The 24,674-nt window shown below is 37.4% G+C and overlaps 5 protein-coding genes and 1 long non-coding RNA gene across 6 annotated transcripts in view; all 6 read left to right on the plus strand.

Moving 5' to 3' along the window:
- The window catches only part of LOC149268408 (uncharacterized), a 97,935-nt gene that overhangs the window by 49,423 nt on the left and 23,838 nt on the right, over positions 1 to 24,674 (plus strand). Inside the window, exon 3 of the long non-coding RNA XR_016270683.1 lies at positions 20,167 to 20,219. This is a non-coding gene — a long non-coding RNA (uncharacterized LOC149268408). The remainder of the gene's footprint in view (positions 1 to 20,166; positions 20,220 to 24,674) is intronic.
- On the plus strand, positions 2,016 to 4,894 carry LOC149268410 (uncharacterized). Its single transcript, XM_089472237.1, has 3 exons — positions 2,016 to 4,268; positions 4,333 to 4,638; positions 4,701 to 4,894. The coding sequence occupies exons 1-3, from the start codon at positions 4,200 to 4,202 to the stop codon at positions 4,875 to 4,877; spliced, it is 552 nt and encodes a 183-aa protein (XP_089328363.1). The 5' UTR covers positions 2,016 to 4,199; the 3' UTR covers positions 4,878 to 4,894.
- On the plus strand, positions 5,524 to 6,692 carry LOC149268411 (uncharacterized). Its single transcript, XM_089472238.1, has 3 exons — positions 5,524 to 5,657; positions 5,722 to 6,027; positions 6,090 to 6,692. Exons 1-3 carry the CDS (start codon positions 5,589 to 5,591, stop codon positions 6,255 to 6,257), a joined length of 543 nt encoding a protein of 180 aa, XP_089328364.1. The 5' UTR covers positions 5,524 to 5,588; the 3' UTR covers positions 6,258 to 6,692.
- Positions 8,117 to 8,891, plus strand: LOC149268412 (uncharacterized). The gene is made up of 3 exons (XM_089471169.1): positions 8,117 to 8,198; positions 8,263 to 8,568; positions 8,628 to 8,891. Exons 1-3 carry the CDS (start codon positions 8,130 to 8,132, stop codon positions 8,793 to 8,795), a joined length of 543 nt encoding a protein of 180 aa, XP_089327295.1. The 5' UTR covers positions 8,117 to 8,129; the 3' UTR covers positions 8,796 to 8,891.
- LOC149268413 (uncharacterized) lies at positions 9,716 to 11,676 on the plus strand. Its single transcript, XM_089470059.1, has 3 exons — positions 9,716 to 9,919; positions 9,991 to 10,299; positions 10,363 to 11,676. Exons 1-3 carry the CDS (start codon positions 9,851 to 9,853, stop codon positions 10,546 to 10,548), a joined length of 564 nt encoding a protein of 187 aa, XP_089326185.1. The 5' UTR covers positions 9,716 to 9,850; the 3' UTR covers positions 10,549 to 11,676.
- Positions 11,823 to 15,463, plus strand: fj (four-jointed box kinase). The gene has a single exon (XM_018013245.2). It carries the CDS (start codon positions 12,930 to 12,932, stop codon positions 14,832 to 14,834), a length of 1,905 nt encoding a protein of 634 aa, XP_017868734.1. The 5' UTR covers positions 11,823 to 12,929; the 3' UTR covers positions 14,835 to 15,463.

A 24,674-nucleotide genomic window follows, 5' to 3' on the forward strand; every position in this document is an offset into this window, starting at 1 on the left:
GAGTCAAAAATGAAAACACATGTATTTGTTTAATTCGATTAAGTTTTGTGGGGCCTGGACCTTGCTGCTGGCTAACAAAGTATAACAAGTTTTCGAGCGCCAGCTTCTTTCCCACCATATTGGCAACAGTTACAGCAATAACAAACAGCTGGCTATAAAAGGCTGGCAGCGATAAGACCGTGCCAGGCTATGAAGACACTGTGCCAACTGGAAAGTCGCCAACCGAGCTACGATTTATCATCAAAGCTAAGCTCGAAAAAAAAAAAACAGCAACAACAACAAAAATCTGTAGCCAAAAAAAGGCAACCCGGTTGAATTGATGCCTCGCAACGAGCTACAAAAATTAATGTTAATTAATTTGACTTAAACTGACAATTTCAACAGACGCATTACTGCGGGGCAAATAGCAAAATTCGAAAAAAAAAAACGAAAAAACGACAACAACGAAAATAGCTAAAAATAAAGATAGCTAAAATACGTGTGTTACAAATATTGGAAAAAAGCAAACCAAAAACAAAATCAGATCAAAGAAGAACAATAAATAAGATAAAATGTTCACGAGCTTATGTGTGGCCCCAAAAAAAAAAAACAAAAACAAAAACAAAAACAAAAAAAAATTGAAAAAAAAAATGTCGCTCGAATTAGATTTAGATTCCATTTGAAATTTAGATCGATAGATAATGAACAGACAACAACAATGGCAGCCTCTCTTTTGAGGTGCCTCAACAGACAGCTGACACTATATACACTATATGCTCTATATTTATTTATTTTTTATTTAATTTTATGCTTATTTATTGCAAATGTGATACCCATATATTCCCTTTGATCTCTTGTGCTAGTTAACTATGCATGGCCATTTGATTTCATTTGATGTGCATTCACTTTGAAAGACCCTTTTTATATATTTTATATATTGTATTATTTACATATTAAATGCTGAAATTAACTGTGTTAACTTAACAATAACTGTAAAAGTAAAATGTTGCTGCTGCTGCTGCTGCTCTGGTTGCTGCTCATAAATTATGTTTATGCTTGTCATTCGATACTGAGCAACTTTTAATTGTTTGTGCAAATTCAATTAGACAAATCGTGAGTCTAACTCCACTCACACACACACACACACACGCTAAAGTTCTCTCTCATACAGCAGCAGCAGCAGCCTGGTCCCAAGAATGCGCCAGCTACGTTGTTGTCGTCTTCGTCCGCCCTCCTCTCCTCTGAGTCTGCCATAGTCAGCTCTGCGTCTCTGAGCTACACTCGAGCAGGCAGGCGACTCATTCCGTTTCCAACGCACATTCGCGCTCTGTCCTCGAGTAAAAATTCTCTAAACATGCTGTCAAGTTATGTCTACATTCCTTGATCATATTTTTTCCAACCTTTTTTCCCCACACTAACGTGGACTCGATGTGTTTGTGTTTTGTGTGCGTGTTCGTGAGCTGCCATTGCAGCGCGCTCTTGCTGCGCAAAGAGCACCAAATACTAGTTTCTTAATGTGCCGCAGCAAATGTGCCGCGCTGAGCATAAAAATCAACAACACGAACGCTTCAAGAGCTTCAAATGGACATTAAAATGTTCATGGTCTGTGCCTGCATCAATGCTCAGCTGAGGCACTCTCAACTCACGAATTCTCTCTCTCTCTCTCTCGGAAATTCAGATTTACTCATTGAGTGAGTTTTAAGTTTGAGCTATGTGCGCTCTTAAGAGCTGCTCTTAAAATCTTAAAAAGCTCAAAAAGTTTTAAAATAAATATAAGTTGTATTCTTAAATTTTTTAAATAAAATATTTTTTAATATAAAATGTAAATAAATATTATTTAAATTTTACATACATACATTTATATATATAGATATAAATATAAATTTATTTATTTATTTATTTTTTTTTTTTTTTTTTTTTTTGACTAAATGCCGTCGGCAATCTACTTTACACATACATACATATATGAATATAAATATAATGAGAAAAATTCTATACTCCAAATGATATAATGCTGATAAATATCTTTGAAAAATGAACACAGTGAACAATTATTGCTTAATTTTAAGGTATACTGAACTATATAAAATATATTGGATCGTACATTACCAAAAACCAAAACAAAATTTTATGTAAAATATTTAGAAATTTGTCATTTGAGTCGTTGTTCAGTTGTTGGACGCTAAAAAAAAAAAAAAGAATGCACATCAATTGGTATGTCAATTGCTTTATATTCGCTTGTGTCATGAGCAATAGCTTCGGCGAGAAGGTACGTTCACATCAATTGAGTAGTGCACAAATTCTTGACTTCCCACTTTATTTATTAAGCAAGTTCTCGTCAAGAGAACACAGTGTGTGCTAAAGAGCAAGGTAATAGCCAGTGTGGAGTGCTCGAAAGACAATGATACTTCCCTTTCGTTTTACATGAAAACGATCCATGACATTGTGAGGCTTTACGGCTTATCGAGCTTATACATCTACATCATTGGTAGAAGGAATGTGATACAACTTAAAGGACTACGCACTGAGTTCTGCCAATCTTTGACGGAACGCAAGCGTCCCAATTTGCTGGGATTGATCAATGCGGGCCTGCGAAAAGCGCACACGAATTTTCCTCAAAAATGTCCCTTTCATAGCGTGAGTTAGTGGCTTGGAAATGTGTATATTATAGTTAATATAACGTATGCTGTTCCCTTGATTATAGAATACAAGATATATATTGGAACATCTTCAGTTCGATTCCAAGTATCTGCCCAACTATGTACCGGAGTACAATTTTACGTACATTGGCAAATTCTTTATGAATAATGTTTTCACAGCAGAAGTGAAAGTCACTGGAGGAGTTTGTAATGTCGGCAATGATTGTAGATGATATATATCACTGGTATAGAAATACATTTTATTCATTTTTTGCAATAATCTAAATAATTGATGTGATGTTTTGCCGTCAACCAACCTATAAAATAAGCTATTTTATAAGCTAAAAATATGTAAAAAAAATGAAATCAATTTTTTATTCATGATGAAGTAAAAATGCTATAATATATAATAATGATAATAGATAAACCATTGTTGCTTTAATTGTACCTGTACCTGTTCCGTAAAATGCTCCAGAAGTTAATATAAAATGTTCATCATTTGTATCGTAGCTCAGTCGCTTAGCTCTCTAAATATGAACAGCAAATGCTTTATCTACTGCTTTTTATACGCTTGCCTGCTAAGCAAAAGCTTTTGTGAGAAGGTATGTTCGTGTCGATCAAATTGTGCCACAAGATTCTTAAGATCCATATTTGTTTTTGAAAGCTCATTCTGATAGCGGAAATGCAATGCGTTGTAAAGAGTAAGTTGCTAGCCCGTATGGACTGCATAAAAGACAATGATACCGCCATATCGTTTCAGTTCATAGCAACCGAAGACCTCGTGAGCTACTATTGCAAATCTAGCTTCGTTATTAAAGTAAATGCTGTCAAGAATGCGTTACAATTTAAAGGACTTCGCACAAATTTTTGCGACCCCTCAATAATGCGTAAGCGGCACAATTTTCAGTCAATGATCGACACGGCCAGACTCACTGCGACTACGAATTACCCCAGGAAATGTCTCTTTCGTAGGGTGAAGTTTTGCAGCCTGCGATTCAATTCAAGCATAGAGATAACGTATACTGCTTAATGATTCCAGAATTCCCCATATTTCATAAAACATATGCATTTCGATGCCAAGTTTGTGCCCAGATATTTGCCGGAATACAATTTTACATATACTGGTAAATGCTATATGAACAATGAGCTGACGGTTGAGATACAAATTACTGGATCTGTTTGTAATATCGGACATGATTGTAGATGAGTTAAATACGGTTTAATGAAGAAAATAAACAGTAACAAAACTCAGATTTAAACAAAATGTAAATCTTGAATAAAAGAATAAGTTGTGAGATGTATCTAAATTCATATAGGAATATATATACATTTTGAAACAAGGGTTTTTCTTCCATATTTTAGAATTTAAACAAAAAAAAAAAAAAAAGAGAAAATTTCTAGCCCCATGAAAATAATTTCGCATCAATAGCATATGATAAAAATCTGGAAAAGTCTGGAAAATAAAAATGCGATGTATGAATTAGTGTAGCATTTAAACGAATTATAATTGGTGCTGAAATCGATATAAAATGCTTTGAATTGTGTCATTCGATCGTAGTTCAGTTGTTTAAATCTGTAAAGATGCACATCAAATGGTTTACTTACCTTTTTTTATACATCTACGTTATAGACAAGATCGTTTGCGAAAAGGTTCGTTCATAACAATAAAATTGTGCAACAAAATTCATAGGATTAATAAATATACATTTTTTAGTATATTATTTTCAAAACTTTGCAATGTTCTCCAAAGAGCCAATTAATAACAAATCTCGAGTGCTCCAATGATGATACTTCCCTGTCGTTTAGTGCGGACACAGTCAAAGAGATCGCCAAGTATTACGGCTTATCTAATATTAATTTATATATATCTGGAAATAAAAATGTGATGCAACTGAAAGGATTACGCACGGAGTTTTGCGAGGCCCGGTCAGAGCGTAAGCGACCCAATTTGATGTCGTTAGTAAATGTGGGCATATATAGCTCGATTAACAACTACCCTCAACGATGTCCCTTTCTTAGGGTGAGCAAATGCTTGGGTACATCTTCTAACGTATATATTGTATATATTTCAAATGATTATAGAATACTACGTACTACTTGAAACGAATGCAATTTGATGCAAAGCATGTGCCCAGATATTTGCCGGAATACAATTTTACATACGCTGGCAAATTCTATATGAACAATGTGCTGACGGTTGAGGTGCAAGTCACTGGATCAATATGTAATATCGGAAATGATTGTAGGGGAATTAAATAATACTTAAACTTGAAACAAAATAAACACTGAAAAGACTTAAAGATTGTTTTTAGTGTTCTAGAAAATGACCAACCTTGGCGGAAACAGAGCGAGCAGAGCACATCTAATTAACCCTAAAGTGTCTAAAAAAAACCAAGTAAAAATCTGAATTCAAACTTGCCTACAAACTCTATATAAGTTTATCTGAAAAAAAAATGCAGAAGCTAAACAAAGGAATATTAAGAAAATTCTTAGAAATGTTGCTAAATTAAAGGAAGGCTGGTGAGATTTCTTTGTTTAAATTCAAGCATGAATAAGTTTTTAATTACTTTCAAAACTCGAAATCGACCTTTCCAAATGATTTTTTAACTATTCGCAATGCTTTAATTCCTTTAGAATTGCTGATACAACATGAAAATTGAGAGGAAATTTGCTTTCCATCCTTTGATATCATCGAAAGTCTATAAAAATAAATATATTCAACTTTTCTATAATATTCATATTTATATTTTTAAATATTCATGTTAAAAAGGTACAAAATAGAAAATTTCTCGCCACATGCAAATAATTTCAACTCAATTGGTTATGATAAAAATCTAAAAAAAAAAAAAAGAAAAAATTGCTGCATGAACTCGTGTAGCATTTAAACGAATTATAATTGGTTCAGAAACCGATATAAAATGATTTGAATTTTGTCGTTCGATCGTAGTTTAGTTGCTTAAATCTCTAAAGATGCACATCAAATATTTTACTTACGTCTTTATATACACCTACGTTATAGAGAGGATCTTTTGCGATAAGGTACGTTTATTACAATTAAATTTTACAACAAAATGCATAGGATTAATAAATATATACTTTATAGTATATTATTTTCGAAAATTTTCAATGTACTCTAAAGAGCAAAATAATAACCAATGTGGAGTGCTCCAATGATGAAACTTCCTTGTCGTTTCGCTTAGACACAGTCAAAGATATTGCCAAGTATCACGGCTTATCTAATATAAATTTATATATATCTGGAAATAAAAATGTGATGCAACTGAAAGGATTACGGACGGAGTTTTGCGAGCCCCGGTCAGAGCGTAAGCGACCCAATTTGATGTCGTTGGTAAATATGGGCATATATAACTCGATCAACAACTACCCTCAGCGATGCCCATTTCATAGGGTGAGTTAGTGCTTGGGTATATCTTCTAGAGTATATATTGTATATATTTCAAATGATTATAGAATACTACGTACTACTTAAAACGAATGCAGTTTGATACCAAGTATGTGCCCAGATATTTGCCGGAATACAATTTTACATACGCTGGTAAATTCTATATGAACAGGGTGCTGACGATAGAGGTGCGAGTCACTGGATCAATATGTAATACCGGAAATAATTGTAGTTGAATTATATAATATTTAAACTGGACACAAAATAAACACTGAATAAGCTGTAAGACTGTTTTTAGTCTTCTTGAAAATGACCATCATTGGTTGAGACAGAGCGAGCCATACATATCTTACCCCTATATGTGTCCAAAAAATAAGTAATAATCTAAATTCAGTTTATTAAAAGTTAATAAGCTAAACAAAGAAACATTAAGAACATTCTTAGAAATGTTCCTAAATTAAAGAAAGGATGATGAGATTTCTTTGTTTAAATTGAAGCATGACCTTTCTAAACTATTTACAATGCTTTAATTTCTTCGAATTGCTGATGTAAAATAAAAACGTTCAGTATATTGTGAAGCGAGTTTGCTTTCTATCCTTTGATATCATCGAAAACGTCTGTGGATATAATTATATGCAAATTTTTTTTTTATACTTTTTAAATTGACATACAAAAATGAAATGAAAATATATATTATTTAAACGTGTTTTTTCACGTTAAAAAGGTAAAAATTCAAAAAATAAAATTTCTGGACACATGAAAATAATTTTATTTCAATAGGTTATGATAAAAATCTAGAAAAAAAATACAAAAAAAAGTTTGATGCATAAATTAGCGTGACATTATAATTATATAGCATTAAAATATATAACATTACAATTATAATTGGTTCAGAAATCAATATAAAATGCTTTGAATTGTTTTATTCGATCGTAGTTCAGTTGTTTAAATCTCTAAAGATGCACATCAAATGGTTTACTTACGTCTTTATATACACCTACGCTATAAGCAATATCTTTTGCGAAAAGGTACGCTCTGATTACTCAATTGTGCAACGAAATTCATGTGATCTAATAATTTCCTTATATAGCGTATTTTTTTCAACACGGCGCAGTGCATTGTAAAGGGCAAAGCTTTAACAAATCTGCAGTGCTTGCATGATAATACTTCGCTTTCGTTTAGCATGGACACAGCCAAAGAGATCGCCGAATATTACGGCTTATCTAATGTGAATTTATATATTTATGGTAAAAAGAATGTGATGAAACTGAAAAAAATACGCACAGAGCTTTGCGAATGGCGGACGGAGCATAAGCGACCCCATTTAATTTCGATAATAAATAAGGGCATATACACCTCCATTAACAACTACCCTCAGCGATGTCCCCTTCTTAGGGTAAGTTAGAGCTTGGGAATATATTCTAGAGTATATACAGTATATATTGCTGAATGATTACAGAATACTACGTACTACATGAGGCATGTGCAGTTCGATTTCAAGTATCTGCCCAGCTATTGGCCGGAATACAATTTCACATTCGCCGGCAAATTCTATATGAACAAGGTGCTGACGTTTGAGATGCATATCACTGGAGCAATTTGTAATCTTGATAGCGAATGTAGATGAATTAAAAAATATAGAAATTTTAAATAAAATAAACGCTGGAAAACAGCTCTTAGTCTTCATTGTCGGAAGTAGAAAGAGCGGACGCAAAAAGAAAACAAAGATTCGGGTTTCAATATAGATAAAGTTGATCTGATAAACGATGAAATCGTAGTCTTCGAATTCAAATATGAACTAATTGATTTTTTCCACATGATATCAGCCTAATTCACAGAGCTGCAATTCCGTTAAATGATAATAATTGCACGTTAATAAATGTGGATAAAAATCTATATACATTTAATAATAAAGCAAAAAATAGGCTTCATGGTTTTTGCAGCATTTAAATGAATTATTATTATTTAAGTTAAAAAAATATTTATATATATAATATATTATTATAATAATATTGCATAATTATAGTATTTAAATATGCGTTTAAATCTGTATAAAATGCTGAGGATTGTGTCATTCGAACGTAGTTCAGTTGTTTAAATCTCTAAAGATGCACATCAAATGGTTTATTTACATTTTTATATACACCTACGTTGTAGGCAGAATCGTTTGCGAGAAGGTTCGTTCATCACAATTGAATTGTGCAAGAATATTCACTATAATAATCTAAGTTCTTCAAAAAGCATATTCTTTTCAAGACGTCGCGCTGTATTCGAAAGAGCAATCTAATAACCAATATGGAGTGCTCTAATGATAATACCACCCTGTCGTTTAAGATACATACGGCCAAAGAGATTGCAAAATGTTACGGATTATCTAATATTAGTTTCTATGTATTTGGCAATAAGCACACAATACAACTGAGAAAATTACGTACAGAGCTCTGCGATGTTACGACTGTGTATAAGCCGCGCACTTTGATGTCGTTGGTAAATCAGGGCATATATGGTTCGATCAACAACTTTCCCCGACGTTGTCCTTTGCTTACGGTGAGTTATGCTTTGGGAATATATTCTAGAATAATTCATATAATTATGAATGATTATAGAACACCACGTATTATATGGACAATATGCAGTTCGATGCCAAGTTTTTGCCGAACTATATATCGGAATACAATTTTACATATAATGGCAGGGTCTATATGAACAGTGTGCTAACGATGGAGGTGGAAGTCATTGGATCATGTTGTAATATCGGAAATGACTGCAGATGAAATATATGCATGATTATATTTACATATGCATATATGCATAATTATATATATTTCCGTGTGATTTTTTTCTATCTCTATTAATTGATTCAATGATTATATTGTTCAACTCGTCTCGTCAAAAATCAATTAGATTTCTGAAAAAATTACTGTTTATAATATTACGTTTGTCTCTCTGCAATTAGTCGCAATCGAATTCTGTACTGTGTTAGTTTGCATTTCAATAAAAACTATAAGAATGAAACAAAAACATTTCACATATGTTCTTATTCTTATCTATGTGCTGAGTGCTAGCTGCTCCACTAAGGTGAGTTCTTCACTTTATATCAGTGGCAATTTTAACGAATTTTCGTGTGAAGAAAATCATTTTTAGAGAAGTTCAATGTCAGCTGAAAGGCAATAAGGTGCAAAAAATTGAATGTTTTATGGAACAGTCAAACTCATTTACCATACGGCTGAGGACCAATGACATTAAGATAAACAATTTGGTGGGCATATCGGACTTAACATTGAATATAAATGGCAAACGGGATGGAATGCGCTTTAAAGGCATACGCTTGGATTTATGCAAACTAAATGCCAGCAAACAGCCATCCATATTGAGTATTATGCAAAACGGCCTATCAAATTCGGAAAACAATTTACCCAAGAACTGCAACTTTCAACGGGTGAGTCAAGCATGTTGGATTCTGAGATGACCTGAGATGAAATTTATTGAAATGCTTACAGAATACCACATACTATGTGCGTCACGTTAAGTTCGATACCAATTCTTTGCCATTATTTATGCCGGAATATAATTTCACATACATTGGAAAATTTCATGTGAATTATGTGAAAACCTATGATATGCGTATAACAGGTTCGCTGCTCTATGACAAAAACAATGCTAATTATACAAAAATCTGATCGAAAATGTTGCCTAATTACTGTCGAATTGCAATTGTATGAAAAATATATAAATGAATAACTAAATAACAAGAATAGTGTCATATAAATATAATGATCGCCAGTCTGTATTTTATTCATAATTTTGTTGTTCGCTAATCAATTTCATAATGCCTAAAAAACTATATCTATTTGGATTCTGTATCGCTGGACTGTTGACCTTGGGTGTAGCCCAAAAGGTATTTTAAGCTCGATCAGGATAAATAAAATAGTATTAAACTTCCATCCATTACCATACAATTTTCTTAAGCGCATCACATTTCGCGGCTTGAAATGTGAGAATAAATCCAACAAATTATCAAGAGTTTCCTGTTTTTTGGAAAATACTACTGCATTTACGGTGGAATTAGCGGTGGGCGACAAGGATATCAATAATTTCAGTGGCTTAGTGGAAATGACGCTCTCTCACTATCAGCCCAAGGGAAATAAAGTGAATGTAGGCCGTTTGGATATATGCAAGATGCTATCGGCTCTCATACGACCCTCGGTGCTGAGCTTTGTCTATGATGGCATACAGAAGGCTCAGCACAATTTGCCATCCAAATGTCCCATTAAGAGGGTGAGTCAGAAACACACAGTTGACCTTGACTTGAAAGAGAAACTTATCATTGATCGCTTACAGAATGTTAAATATATAGTGCGACATATGGTATTCGATCCAACTAATATGCCCATATTCCTGCCCGAATATAATTTTACGATTTCGGTTAAATACTTTGGAAATAATGGCAATCTATTTGATTTCTTTGCCTGGGGCTCGTTTTGCGAAATTGGTAATGAGGTCTGTCTAGGCAAAAATACGAATTAAAATAAATCATAACATTTTCTCTTTGTTTGATGAATTTTATGCATGAATAAAGCAAATGAACGCTGCTTTAAAAATGTCATTAAAATATTTTTTTGAATTTATCTTGATGGAACGTGAAGTATAGAAAATTGATACAGTTATTTCTAATGTTAGTATACATATATCCAATATTATGGATTATGCATAAACTAACAAATATTAATGGACAAAATTATTTTGAATTTTATACTCCATTGGATGCTAGTCGCTTGCCTGAACGAAAATGTATATAGTTGAATGGATGACATATATATAGACAAATATAGAGGCGAATCGAATGTTATTAACTCACCTGCGTGAACAGGTGCCAAAACGATATTTTTAAATTTACATCAACTAGAATTCATTCTATACCTACATACATATATCCCTCCTAAGTCATTAAATACTATTTCATATATGTTATCAAGTTCTTTGAGCTGAGTACGGATTTCTGAATGCCTGTAATAATTGCACGGGAAGCATGGGCCCGAGTACATAATTGTACGAGTATCACGAGAGCAAATAGTTGGAAGAGCTATGGCTGAGTTACTTTGTCGAAGAGAGCGCATGAGTTTCACTCAAGGCAGAACCGGCACGGGAGAGAACTAGATCGAAAGAGCGCGAGAGAAACTGTGTGTGTGCGTTTGTGTGTGTGAGAGAGGGAGTCGCTCGAAGCCGGGTTTGAGCTGCTGGTCCGGTCTTTAACTAAGCCCAGCGACAGCTCTCCAATCGACAGTCTGCCATCCAAACTCGACCGAAGCGGTACGCATGCGCGCACAGAACGCAACTATTCGATATATATGAAAAGAAAAAAAGAAAAAAACTATTTAAACCAAAAGTGTTGTGAATCAGTTCAGAAATCACAAGCTATATAAATATATACAATATTCATATAGGTGTTTTAGCTATATATATATGTATAGATAGAGAAAAGACAGCAACGCAAACGTGAATACGGCAAAGCAGAAATAAAAGAGAGAAAAAAATAATAAAAAAGCATAAAAATTCCAGAGATCGTTCGGTGTGCGGCATACAGCGTGAATGTTGCGGACGGTCAAGCGAACAAAAACCCTTAAAAAATAAGAAGGCAAAAAATAAAAAATAAAATCAAGCAAAGGTGCGAGACAAGAAATTAAATTGATAAACCTTAAAGCAAACGACCAACAACAATAACAACAACAGCAACAACGAAAAGCCTTGACCGTGCCTAGTCGCCGAGCCTTGGCAGGACTTGGTTTTGCCCAGCGACTGGGACTTGGACTTGGACTTGTCGCGCTGCTGTTGGCAATTATCAAGCGCAGTGCATCAGGCTGGGAATGCCAAAACGACTGTAGACAAGTCCACTTCGCTGTATGTGTGTGTGATTGTGTGTGTGTTACGCGCGCGCGTTCGTGTGTGTGTGTGGTAAATAGCTCAAAGCCACGAAATTGCTTTTATCGCCGCGCCAAAATCGCCAATTGCGCAAAAATTGAAAGAAAAAAATAAATATATATATATATATATAATAAAACAAACAAAGGCAAAAACAAAAACTGTTAAACTAGCTGACCAGCCAACAGCTTTTTGGCCCTTAGTCAACCTAAAACAATAACAACAACAACAACAACAACAACAACAGCAGCAGCAGCGCATCGCGTGGAGCTAGCGATAAACTCCAAAAAGAGCGAGGAAATTGCTAAAATATTACCCGAAAGGCATATTCGCTATGTGCATACATGTGCAACAACAGTCCACAGATACAACAGCAACAACAACAACTAACAGCGACTGCACTGCAAAATGTATAATAAAAAATTACAACAAGTGATCGTGCAGAAAATAGATCGATAAACCGACCCAAAAAATACGAAAAAAAAGTAATAATAAAAAAAATATATATAAAAAAAACGCCAACAGAATTGAAGCAGCATAAAATAAATAAAAGCGGCGTTGGGCACGTTTTTCCTACGTTCATTCTGTGCTTTTTCCACAACTACTTTTTGTGTTGTTGTTGTTGCATTCGCTGTTTCAATTTCAATTGTGGAAATCGCAGAAAAATCGCCAAAACGTATTAAGCGAACCGGTCGAGACAAACGGAGCGATAGAACATAGCTGGACTGGGCAAAAGGACTAGCCCAGGCCGGGCAATATTTATTAAACAAAGCCAGAAATTAATTTCACGACTTTTCTGTGCCTGCATTTGAGCTGACTCCGCCAAGCGTGCGTTGCACGCCCTCAAAAACAACAACAACAAGCAGAAGCAGAAGGAGAAGAAGAGGAAGAAGAACTACGATCAGCGCCGGCTTCTTTATGCGCAGCTTGAACTTGCACTCAGCTTGAGCCAGAGACAGAGTGAGTGAGAGAGAGAGAGAGAGAGCAAAATGTACGACATCAAGCGCCTGGAAGCCGGACAACAGCAGCTACAACAACAACAACAACCGCAAATACAACAACAACAGCCTATTGGACATACACTTAACGAAAGGTTGAGCGGCTCGGCGCCGCTACAGCTAACCTGCAGCGTTATTACGCCCACGCCGCCAGCCTTCTCAGCGAAGAGCTGCTCCAGCAGCCCCATCGAAGCCACACACATGACACTGTTGACGCTGCGCCGTCGTCGGGCGTTCCAGCGTCGCGCCTGCCTGCTCAGCATATTGGCCGCCTTTGTCTTTGGCATGGCATTGGGCGTCATTGTGCCCATGCTCGGACTGCCCGACTACTTTGCCAGCACTGGCAGCAGCAGCAGCGCTGGCAGCGTTCAGTTGGCGCCCGCTGCACTGCTGCCGCCCAGCGAACAGCCGCAGCTGGGCAGCAGCTACGATCGACCGCCGTTGCCCTACAGCGTCTCCTTTGTCAAAGAGGAAGCCGAGCAGCTGGAACTCAGCGCCGAGCAGGTCTTCCGCAATGCCTTCCACCTGGAGCAGGATAAGAATGCGCCCGATTCGATGATAGTCAAGAAACTGGACACAAACGATGGCAGCATCAAGGAGTTCCACGTGCAGCGCACAGCGAACGGTCGCTATCGCAAGGGACCGGAGCGACGCCTGACCAAAACCGTACAGCCGGAGCGCAGTCGAACGCTGGCCAAGCCACAGCAGCAGGCGCTGCGGCAGTCGCACGAGAACGAGCTGCAAACGGCGGGCATCATTGATGCGGACATCTATTGGGGTGAGCTGGTGGAGCAGGCGTTGCCGCAGGGCTTTGCCGCCGAGGATCAGCACAGCTGGGAGCGTTACGTGACCAAGGAGGGGCAGGTGGTGCGGCTGGAGCACGGCTGCGGACGCATGCAGAACCGTCTGGTGGTCTTTGCCGATGGCACACGCGCCTGTGCCCGCTATCGCCAGAACACGGATCAGATACAGGGCGAAATCTTCAGCTACTATTTGGGACAATTGCTGAACATCACGAATCTGGCGCCAAGTGCAGCGACAGTCATTGACACGACGACAGCGAGCTGGTCGACGGCATTGGGCGACATAACGCAGGCGCAGTGGAAGGAGCATCGGCCCGTGGTATTGACGCGTTGGCTGCCCGACCTGGAGCCGGCCGGTATACCGCAACCGTTCCAGCCACTGGAACGGCATCTGAACAAGTACGATGTCTGGAATATAACACAGGAGCAGATGCAGATGCAGCGGGATGCTGGTGCGGCCATGTCGCGGGGATTACTCAAACGGCTGGAGGTGGCTGCTGCCAGCGGCCAAACGGCTGATCATCAATCAAGCATGCTTGAGGAGTCATCCGCAACAGCATCCTCGACTGCATCGCCGTCGCCATCGTCAGCGACGTCGTCGTCGTCGTCGTCGGCGCTGCTGCAGCGACTAATTGAATTGGCACAATGGTCCGATTTAATCGTCTTCGATTACCTGATCGCGAACCTCGATCGTGTCGTTAATAACTTGTACAACTTTCAATGGAATGCCGACATTATGGCTGCGCCCGCTCACAATCTGGCGCGACAGAGCGAGACGCAGCTGCTCGTATTCTTGGACAACGAATCGGGCCTGCTGCATGGCTATCGTTTACTCAAAAAGTATGAGGCCTATCACAGTCTGCTATTGGACAATCTGTGCATCTTTCGTCGTCCCACCATCGAGGCGCTGCGCCGGTTGCGTGCCGAGGGCGCGGGTCGCCAACTGCGCGAACTGTTCGAGCGGACGACCAGCCCGAATGTGCGTGATGTGCTGCCCTCTTTGCCGGATAAATCAATCAAGATTCTGGCAGAGCGCATCGATCGCGTGCTGGCCCAGGTTCACAAGTGCGGCGACAGCAACAAGAGCAGCTAATGAAACGAAACGATAACAACTGCACTGCATATACACATATAAAAGATATATAAAGATATACTATATATATATACATGTGTGTGTGTGTGTATATGCATCTCTGACTGATAAGCTGTAAATATCGTTAAATGAATGAAACACAAAAAGAAAAATGTTCGACTTGTTAAACATAGATGATTAATCTTAGTTTTGCGTTAAGTTAATCAAATGCCAAATGTTCACAACTGGCCCGCACGAATTAGTCAAGAGAATGCCTGAATGAGAGAATGAAGAAACGAGCGAGCTTAACAGTTCCATTAATTCACAGTTATAATTAATTAGAGTGAGGGGCGTGGCCAAGTACGAGTATTAGCAGGACATCAGATCAATAGCCGATCAAACATCTAAAGCGAGTATTAAGCATTATGAAAGAAAATATCTTGTCTTTAAGCATTCCCCGTTTTTATTATCCTTATCAACTGCTCTCTACGGTTTAGTTATAGTCTTAAGATACGTTTTTTGTGATATTTTGTTTAAGCATTAGTGAAAACTAATTGTAATCTATAGGTAGAGATCATTTTTTGTATAATTTATTTGCCATTTTCCGTAAGCGAAACAAATAAAAACACACAAACACAGAAGAAATCAAATCGAATTGAATTGCTTTGCTTTGTTGAGGTTACAGATGCAGATGCAGATGCAGATGGAGTTGGAGCTGGAGTTGGAGATGGAGATGCATGCTGCTGATATTTGTTGCACGTTGCATATACGTATATGAGCACGCCTGCGCCAGCGAGAACTTACATAGTCATGACAATAAATTGTCATTGATCTTTTTTGCAGGTGAAGCAGATGCCAAGAGATGAGCAACGGCAGCGGCAGAGGCAGCGGCAGCAGCTGCGATTGCTTCTAGTGCTCCACGGTTAACTACTCCCATGGCTGTCTCGTCTGTGCGCTGCATTTGTCAACTTGCCAGCGGAGCGCAGAGTAACTTGCCACAAAATGCTGCAACCTCTCCACGTCTCTCTCTCTTTCTATCCCGGTCTTTCTCTCTCTCTCTCTCTCTGTCTCTCTTTCTCTTTGCTTACAGACACTCGAGTGGCATGGTTGTCACGCAGGCCGCAGACACTGCCTCCAACTCCAGCTTCAGTTCGGCCTCGGCTTGCTTTTCATAATATCTTCATAAGCATTTGAAGTGTCCCCCTCTCTCGCTCTCTCTCCCTCTCTACCTCTCTCTGTTGCTCTTGCTATCTCTGTCTCTGTGTGAGTTTGAAATTCAAGTGCAGCGACGAAGCCAGAAGAAAGATGAAGCTGAGCCGGAATGAGGCAAAGCGCAGTTCAAGATACTTTCGTCGCACACAAACACACACACACACACTGAGATACACATGTGTGTGAGCCCTGCCTCTGCACAGATAGCAGCCAGCAGACCCTGGTGCCGGGCCTCAGGTCCAGGCCATCTCTGGCGGCTGTCTCGGCGTCTGCTTTAAGATTTAAGATCGCTGCTCATTAAGTGCGTCCGCGTGTCTCAACGACAAGATGCTGAGAATGAGAATCTTTTGCGCGCTCACTCTCGCTCTCTCTCTCTCTCACTCTCTCTCTTGCTGTCTCTCATTCTCTCTGTCTATAGCTCTCCCACTCTGGCGCAGCCTTGGCATGCGTATCTCAGGCTTTTGGGCTGGCTTTTCCAGCAACTCGTCTCGTTGCCTGGAGTTTTGCATCTGATTTCGTTGCGTATATTTTATTGGACACCAGAGTAGTTCACGTAAATAAAATGAAATGAAATAAGGCAAGCAGCCAGGCAGCCAGGCAGCCAGGCAGGCAGGCGTCTGCAACTGGAACGAGACTGAATTATATATATATATATATCTGATATACATTTATATATTTATTTGTATATGGTCAGCAGTGTTGCTCTATGAAAATAGCTGAAGCACTTTGCTTACTTTCCACTTAGTTGCGCGTCACAAATCGCATAAGAAATTCGAAAGGCTCCAAAATATAAAGAGCACCAAATATTTAGATAACCCGTTTCTCGCTCACAATACTCCTGCTAAGCGTGCGTGTGTGTGTATGGGTGTGTGCGTGTGTGTGTGTGTGTCTGTTGGAGCTTAATAAAAATCGTTATGCTAGTTTAATAAATATATCAAATAACCTTTAGGACGTGTTAGGGAACTTGTGACTTTAACACGTTCAGAACTTGCTACAAACTCTTTAAGCATATCGTTTTACATTTCGGATACACAAAATCAGAAAACAGAAATCTTCTGTAGCTAAAATCAAAGAGATTTCCTTCATCTAAGCGAGATAGACCATTAAACAATATAATAGAGCTCTTTGCAGTTCAAGCATAAAATATAGAAACAAGAAATGTGGAGAAATTGTTGAGGTAGGTGTCAAGAGGGCAGACGACCTGCGGCCCACCAGCTGTGCCATTGTCTAAGCACACAGTCAATCACACGTTTATGAAGTCAAACTGCAAACACTTTGCATGTATGTTGTAAAACTTACCGTAACAAACAACAAATACAACACCAGCAACAACATTAGCAGCAGCAGCAGCAGCAGCAAGAACAAGAGTATACAATTTTTATGATCATTTTTTATGGGGTTATTAATAAAAGTTTATGGACATGTGCCATACGGTTCAGGCAACAATAAAACATAATTCGCCTACAGTTAGGATACGTAGCAAGGGTAGCTCAATGAATAATATCAATTGACAGAACTAAGATATCAAAATCTGACAAAAAATTGATATTAAAACTGAGGTGTGTGATGGGAATGTTAAAGTTGAAATACTCAGGATGTATATAGATATTTATTGGAAGCGTTTTGAATGACTCGAAATATAAAACAATGTGTTCATTCACAAACGAATTTTAAACACTTTGTTGACATTCAGGTGTGTGAAATTGTCATAAAAAGGTGAGTAGTGTAGAATTGAAGAACTTGGGTAAAAAATAATGTTTGCTTTAATATGCGATCAACTCTACTGCAAGCAGTAGCTATATTACTTCCGTTAGTTATATGTTTGAGACTCTTTCAAATGTGCAGTAGCTGTTGAAGACTTGAATTTCAATTATAAATATCTAAAATCGATTATGTATGAACTGTTTTTTTCTGAATAATAAAAAAATATATTTATTTGTAATGAGTAACGATTAAATCTAAAATGAGAAAAGATTCCACGTTTCTACCTATTTTTCTATTTTCAATTTGTTATTATATAAAGGTTCATATTCAATTGATATGCATTATTATTTTATTTTATATTTTATATATATATATATATTTTTTTTTTCAGATGAAGCTACATTTATTACCATTTACAAACATTTATTACCATTTACCTATAGCATGTCGTATGCAACATTATATTATCTATATATATATAAACCTATATTTTTATTTTCTCACATCTCTCTTGAACTGCCCTCGACGATTCAGTGCCGTGAGTTATTTTCGGTTAGTTTACATTGATTTGGCGAGTCTTTAAAGTTAGGCCAATGAAGTTGCAAGACAGTTGAAACGATTCCTTTGGCTGACAACGCGACTCGAGTGTTTGGCTAGCTGTGCTGCTGTTGTTGTTGTTCCTGTTGTTGTTGCGTCGTCTCTGTGTGCACAATAATTTGCATACACACAGATACACACCAACACTCGTGCAGCATTTGCCTCTTGGCAAACTGAGCATGCAATATTTTCTCGTGTTGTATGTTTACTCTTTTCGCTTTTATTTAATGTCCATGTTGGTCGGGACCTGGCTCTTGTGGCATTTGTTGTTGTTGTTGTTGCTGTTTCGCTGCTTTTATTGTTGTTTTTGTAGCTGCTTTGCTTGTTGCGTTTACAGCAAAATTCTAAACAAATTGCTTCCGCACCTGCAGCTAAGAAAATCAATGCAGAAAACAAAAATCCACAATGCAGCATACACACAGACTGGGGATCAGAGAACTATAAATATATATGTATATGTGTATGCATATATAGTTGATCTCTTTGTATGGCCAGCTAGCCGCACTTCAAAACTGAATTCAAAAAGAGAATTCCAATCAAAATAAAACATTTCCCAGGCCGAAAGAAAGTGCCGGGGCTCTGACTCTCATATCGTATCATATCATATCGTAATCCTGACAATAGGCCACTAAACTTTAGCAATAACAATGCGAACAGAACACAACTAATATTTACAAAAGAAAGGGTAAGTGCGACCAACACGAAGAAAGAGACCATAACACACAGACACATACACACAAACACACCTATTTTCCGTTCCCCAAATTTGGTTTTTCTTTTCTTTTTAAGTGCGCGCGTCCCTTTGGGCGCTAACGAAATTACGTGGAAGGGCAGCAAATGTGCAGCAGGCTCTAAAGAAATTTACGATCGGCATTTGGATTTGAATTTATGAAAAACCTTCTTTCTTTTTACACCTGAAAAAAATAGACCCGAAAAAAAACAGAAACAGAAAATAGACATAGAGGAACATCTTTAGAGATGCTTAACTGCTTTTCTTGGGAGTCTGGCCGAGCATCGACTCTCGCTTGGCTTGGTGACTGTGTTTCTTGTTAACATATGCTCGGAAAAGAAGAAAGAGAGATAAAATACTGATACGCTACAGATACTGAAGAAGAACAAAAAAAACGAAGAATAACAAAAACAACAAACAACAAACAGAAGACTTAGGCAACGAACTTGCTCGCATGTGATTTGATAAGCATGCTGGGAAAAGAGGCAAATTTTGTATAAACTTTGAGGCGACTCGACTGTTCATACTAGGCTGCTGGCAATAATTTAAACTTTTTTTTTTATTTTTTATTCGTAAGTCAATTCATTTAACGATTTACTGATTAATTTAACAAACTGGTCAATGGCTCTGTCCCTGTCCATATTGACATTGACGAAGTGCAGAACTTTGTCTGGTTTGCGTATGGTTTCTAATATGCGTAAATAAATATGTTTGTGTAAATACCCTGTGACTTGAGAATGGCTTAAAATGGGGTATAATAGGAATACTTTGGCAACTGGCGGTATATAACAGGGATGGGCTGTAAGAGTTGGGAATGACCAAAGCGTTGATTGATTTGCTGAGTTGCTTTATCAGGTATCATCTAATTTGTTAGCAATAAGTAGTAATGTAAGGAATTTTAGATCTATCGTGGTACAACTTAAAGATTATAAATTACGTCGATTTTCTTTTAGTATTATTAAGTTTCACTGGATATATCAAAACCCTCTTTTTCTCTCTCTCCCTTAAATAGAAGTATTCTACAATTTATTACAAATAGATATTGTCTTTCAATTTCTCAATCATTATCAACAAATTAATTAATCATAAAGTATTTCATGTCTCTTCTAGGAATTTTAATCTGGGAACATATAAATTCATGATTACCCACAACTGCATGACAAGTAAGTACCTGTCGCAATCCCTAAATATATTAGGGTCTATAAGAGATACAAAGAGAACTAAGTCTATTATAATACTACACAATATTATACATAGATATATATTCTTATCTCCTCAAGTCTGCTGCCTTAGAGAGTATCTCTCTCGTCGTCCCTCTCTGTCTCTCCAGAGCTATTGAACATGCGGCTTTCCCCAATATTCTTCCCAATTTTGGTCTCGCTCCGCTCTAACACACTAAGTCGAACCTGTTCGGCTCAGCACGGCTGTCCGGCTGGCTGGCCGCCTGTCCGTCCGTCTATTCACATTGTTCGAAATCTTTTTGGCCGAATCAGGTGAAGTGAGTTGATTGATTGCGCTAATTTATAACGACAATGGGTCAGATCGCACATGGACCTTTGAGCTTGGCCTGTTGTTACTGTCTGCGCAGTCAACTAACTGACTGACGGGCGGGCTGTCTAACTGTCTCTCTCTCTCTCTCGGTCCCTCATTATCTCGCCCTCTCGCTCGCTCTTGCGCTGTCATAGCAGCTGGCTGTTGGAATCCATTAAACAACGCCTTTGCCCGGCCTTCTGCTGTGACTGTGGCTCTGGCTGTGGCTCTGGCTCTGGCTGCTGCCTGCCTGTTGCTGCTGCTGCTGATGATGATGATGCGCGCGCTGATGAATGAATCTTTTCAATTTTGAAATTTTCTTAAACGAATTTGTCAAAAAGCCTCGGATGGCAGTGCGCAGAGCGAGTGCGTGAGGGCAACGGCAGCAGGGGCATCAAACCCTATGCAAAACTAATGAAATTAATGTTCGTTGCTTAAGTCTTTTGTTTCTGTGGCTTTATACCCATACACAAACTCTCTCTCTCTCTCAATCTGGCACTCTCTCTTTCGCTCTTCTCTCTTTACTCTTTAACTCTTGTTCCTTACAACATTTGCTTTTGTTGACCTTGCTCGATCAGTGCATTTGTGAGAGTCGCCTTGGGCGTCTGTGCAGCACCAGCAGCAGCTTAAGAGCTAGCAATCGTCTGGTTAATTGCTCATGATTGAATTATAAATACATGCAAAGCCAGCTACAGCTGACCAGCATCTGAACTAATGTGCCACATAATCAGCTGCCGGCTTACCAAATCAGATACATGCGTCGCTCGGCCCAAATCTGAAAACAATCTACAAAGCAGGCAATCGAGAAAGAGAGAGAGAGAGAGAGAGAGAGAGAGAGAGAGTGAGAGGCCGTCAAAGATACAAATTTAATAAATTATAAGCCTACAAGCTCAGCTAGTCAATGTGCTTAGACAGAGCCCAAACAGAAACATACACACACACGCACGCACACACACACGCATACAGAGTGAGATTCTGTGGCTGTGACCAAACACTGAGACGAGCTTTAACACCTCGGCACACCAAGGCAAACATTTGACTAGCCAAGGGGAAACCTTAAGACGAGTTTCAGTCAGGCATTAGGTACTTTTCTTATATATGTGTGTGTTTATACCTTTATATATAAACGAGGCACAGCAACAAATTAACAAACACCTGAAAGCGAACCTAAACCAACGAAATCATTCGTCGCTCGACTCGACTCTCATGCGGGCTGATGCCGCAGCTCGTTCATGTCGAGCCCATTTTCCAATAATTAAAAGCTTCACTCCAACAACAACAACAATAAGAGAGTAGAAGATGAAGAATAAGAAAAACAAACAGTTTGACTTCAGAAATTCAGTTCGAATTAGATGTTTGTAGGCGTGGCTTAGACAGCCCATCGTGAACGGTGGGAGAAATTCAAGTATTTTCTTGATGAATATTTTTGTTAATAAATGTTGCAAGCGTTGTCAAGTGGGCTAACAAATGGTTTGTTTTCTTCTTTTCTTCAGTTTATTGAACTGTAACGGAAGTTCGTCAGAGCCAGACAGAAATACTTGGAAAATGTAGAAAATATAAATATGAATTTGAATTTTAGATAAAGTGTTGATATAGTGAGGATGATAGGCTGACTCAAATTTAAATGGAAATTTATATGCATTTTAAAGAAGTATATTTGAATTAATTTTTTATATTTATTTATTCATTTTATTTTATTATTTTTATTTTTCTTAGGTATATTTCATTTTTCTACCAATAGCTATTATTGATTTTAGTCGAGAAAAATTAAAAATAATTGATAAACCTTTTGATTTTTTATTTATTATTTGATAAAAGTTGGAACGGTAAAAATTGAGATTATTTATTACTACTTTATTTATATCTATTCATGATTTCTAGTTTGTAAAGCCAGAAGATTTCATCTTATTTAAGATAATACTCAGCTTTATTTTATATAGAGAGGAAACATTGGGAGCCCTTCTATAAATAAATCTATAACTTTTATAATTATAATATATATAGACCTACTCATTGAGGCATAGCAAAACAGAGAATACCAACGTTTCAGTCTACTTAACTAATTTTGCATTTGCCAGTCTATTGCGCATGATTAACTTGTTTTGATATATAAGGCTAACAATCTCAGTTTAGTTACTTATATGTATTCTAATAGCTCATTCATATTCCCATCTCATATGATCTCCACTTCCATTATTTGTTGTAATTACAACAATTCCGAACACATGTGCTGTATATATTTTTAACAAAAGTGAGTGAACTTCAGTTGAGTTGTGTGGACCTCCCGCGGCTGGCTAATGTAAATGCCAGCTATTGGCTCTAATCATTGATCATGGATCAGTATTAACATCAGTTTAATTAGCTGCTATTTTTTTTTGGGGTCGCACCCCAATCACAACAAGTTGTTGACCTTCACTTCTTAAGCGAGTTCGCGTTCTACAAACACTCAGCTCAATTGCCATAATCTGCATAATGAAAATTTATGATTGCTCTATGATAGATCTTTTGCCTATGCGCTCTAGTATATATAAGTACTGACAGAGTGTGTGTTGTATGTATGTGTGTGTGTGTGTGCGGCGCCAGTGCGACAAAAGCCACTTAATTGCTTGGCCAATTGGCAAAGTTAGCTTTTCTAATGCATGTTAGCGCTTGTTATTCAACAACATATTTAAAACACTTTAAAATCGCGTTCTCACAGATCTATTTGCATGTGCTCATATATATGTAGCTCATGTGTATATTTATAGTTAAATGCCTGCGTTTCCAAACTGTAGCGAACTTTATTCAATGCCATTTTGGCGCCGTTTACAGCTGCAAGCCTTACAGTGGGTAGCTTAGACTAATGATTAATTTTAAAATAATAAATAACACAAGAAAACTATTAGCGAGCATATATATTGCTTATCAATATAACAAAAATTAATTCTTAGTTTAATATTTATGATATAGTATCAATGCATTTTATATACAGAAACAAAGGCAAATTCATCACGACAATATATAGCATATATTTTATTTAATTAGTATATAATATGTAGGGTTTATATAATATTAATAAACCACAGTAAGGGAAATACAATTTGTGATTACTTTTATATGCCGATGCTAAGCTCTTAACATTAATCAAAAGTAATTAAAAATGTTAGTAATTAATTTAGAATAGAGAGCTGCATGGCAGCACTCATAACCTAGCAAAATTGAGTCCATTTGAATTGAGACTGAGTGAGTGAGTGAGGGAATACAAACTAGTTGATAGAATGTGAGTTCGTATGGACTCAATGCCTCATGTCTCACTCCATTAAGTAAAAAGGATGAGAATAAATAAGACGTAAATAGGAATACAACATTTAACCGAAGCATACAGGCGTCGAGGCACTTGAGTTTTTGCATGCATATATCTTCGTGTCAACACTTCGTATTTGCTCGGCTCCGTCGCTTGAGGGTTGAGGAGTGAAAAAATCTAATGCCAAAATCAGTGCGCTGCGAGCGGTCAAGCAGAAAGCACGCATTTTAATATGAGGCCTGGTTGCGCACTTATTTTTTCTTATTTTCCTTCTTTCTCTCTGCTTTTTCCATTTAGAGAGTATATCGAACTTTTGAAAGGGTTTGCCTTGCTCATGCATGTTAGTGTTTTCATGTCATTATGTTATGTTTCGATCTATCCATAATCTTATTAAATTTTATATTAATTAATTATAATACAAAGTATCTAATTGAGCATTCAGAGAGAGTATTTTCTAAGGCTAGAAACTTGATTACTGAAAAACGCTGTTTACTAGCCACGAATCCAGATCACATAAATAAAATTATGTTTCTCAATTCTAATATGAACTAAACAAATAAATATATTGTATTACAAAATTACATAGTCTTTCGGGTATGAAACCATTCGTACGCATAAAGAATGTGTTGTCGCTACGAAATTGCAACGCTAAATTTGCCGTGTGTCAGCCGTCTGGTTTGCACACACACAATTACATTGCCCTTCGTGTTTTCCTTTTTTTTTTTTTTTCGTTGCTGGCAGCGCAGCAACTCATACACTCGGCAAAGCAACTCATATACTCAGACTCAAACTTATTTATTCTTTT

Source organism: Drosophila arizonae, chromosome 5, assembly GCF_054131065.1.
Source record: "Drosophila arizonae isolate 15081-1271.41 chromosome 5, UAZ_ARI_1.0, whole genome shotgun sequence".
Lineage (NCBI taxonomy): Eukaryota > Metazoa > Arthropoda > Insecta > Diptera > Drosophilidae > Drosophila > Drosophila arizonae.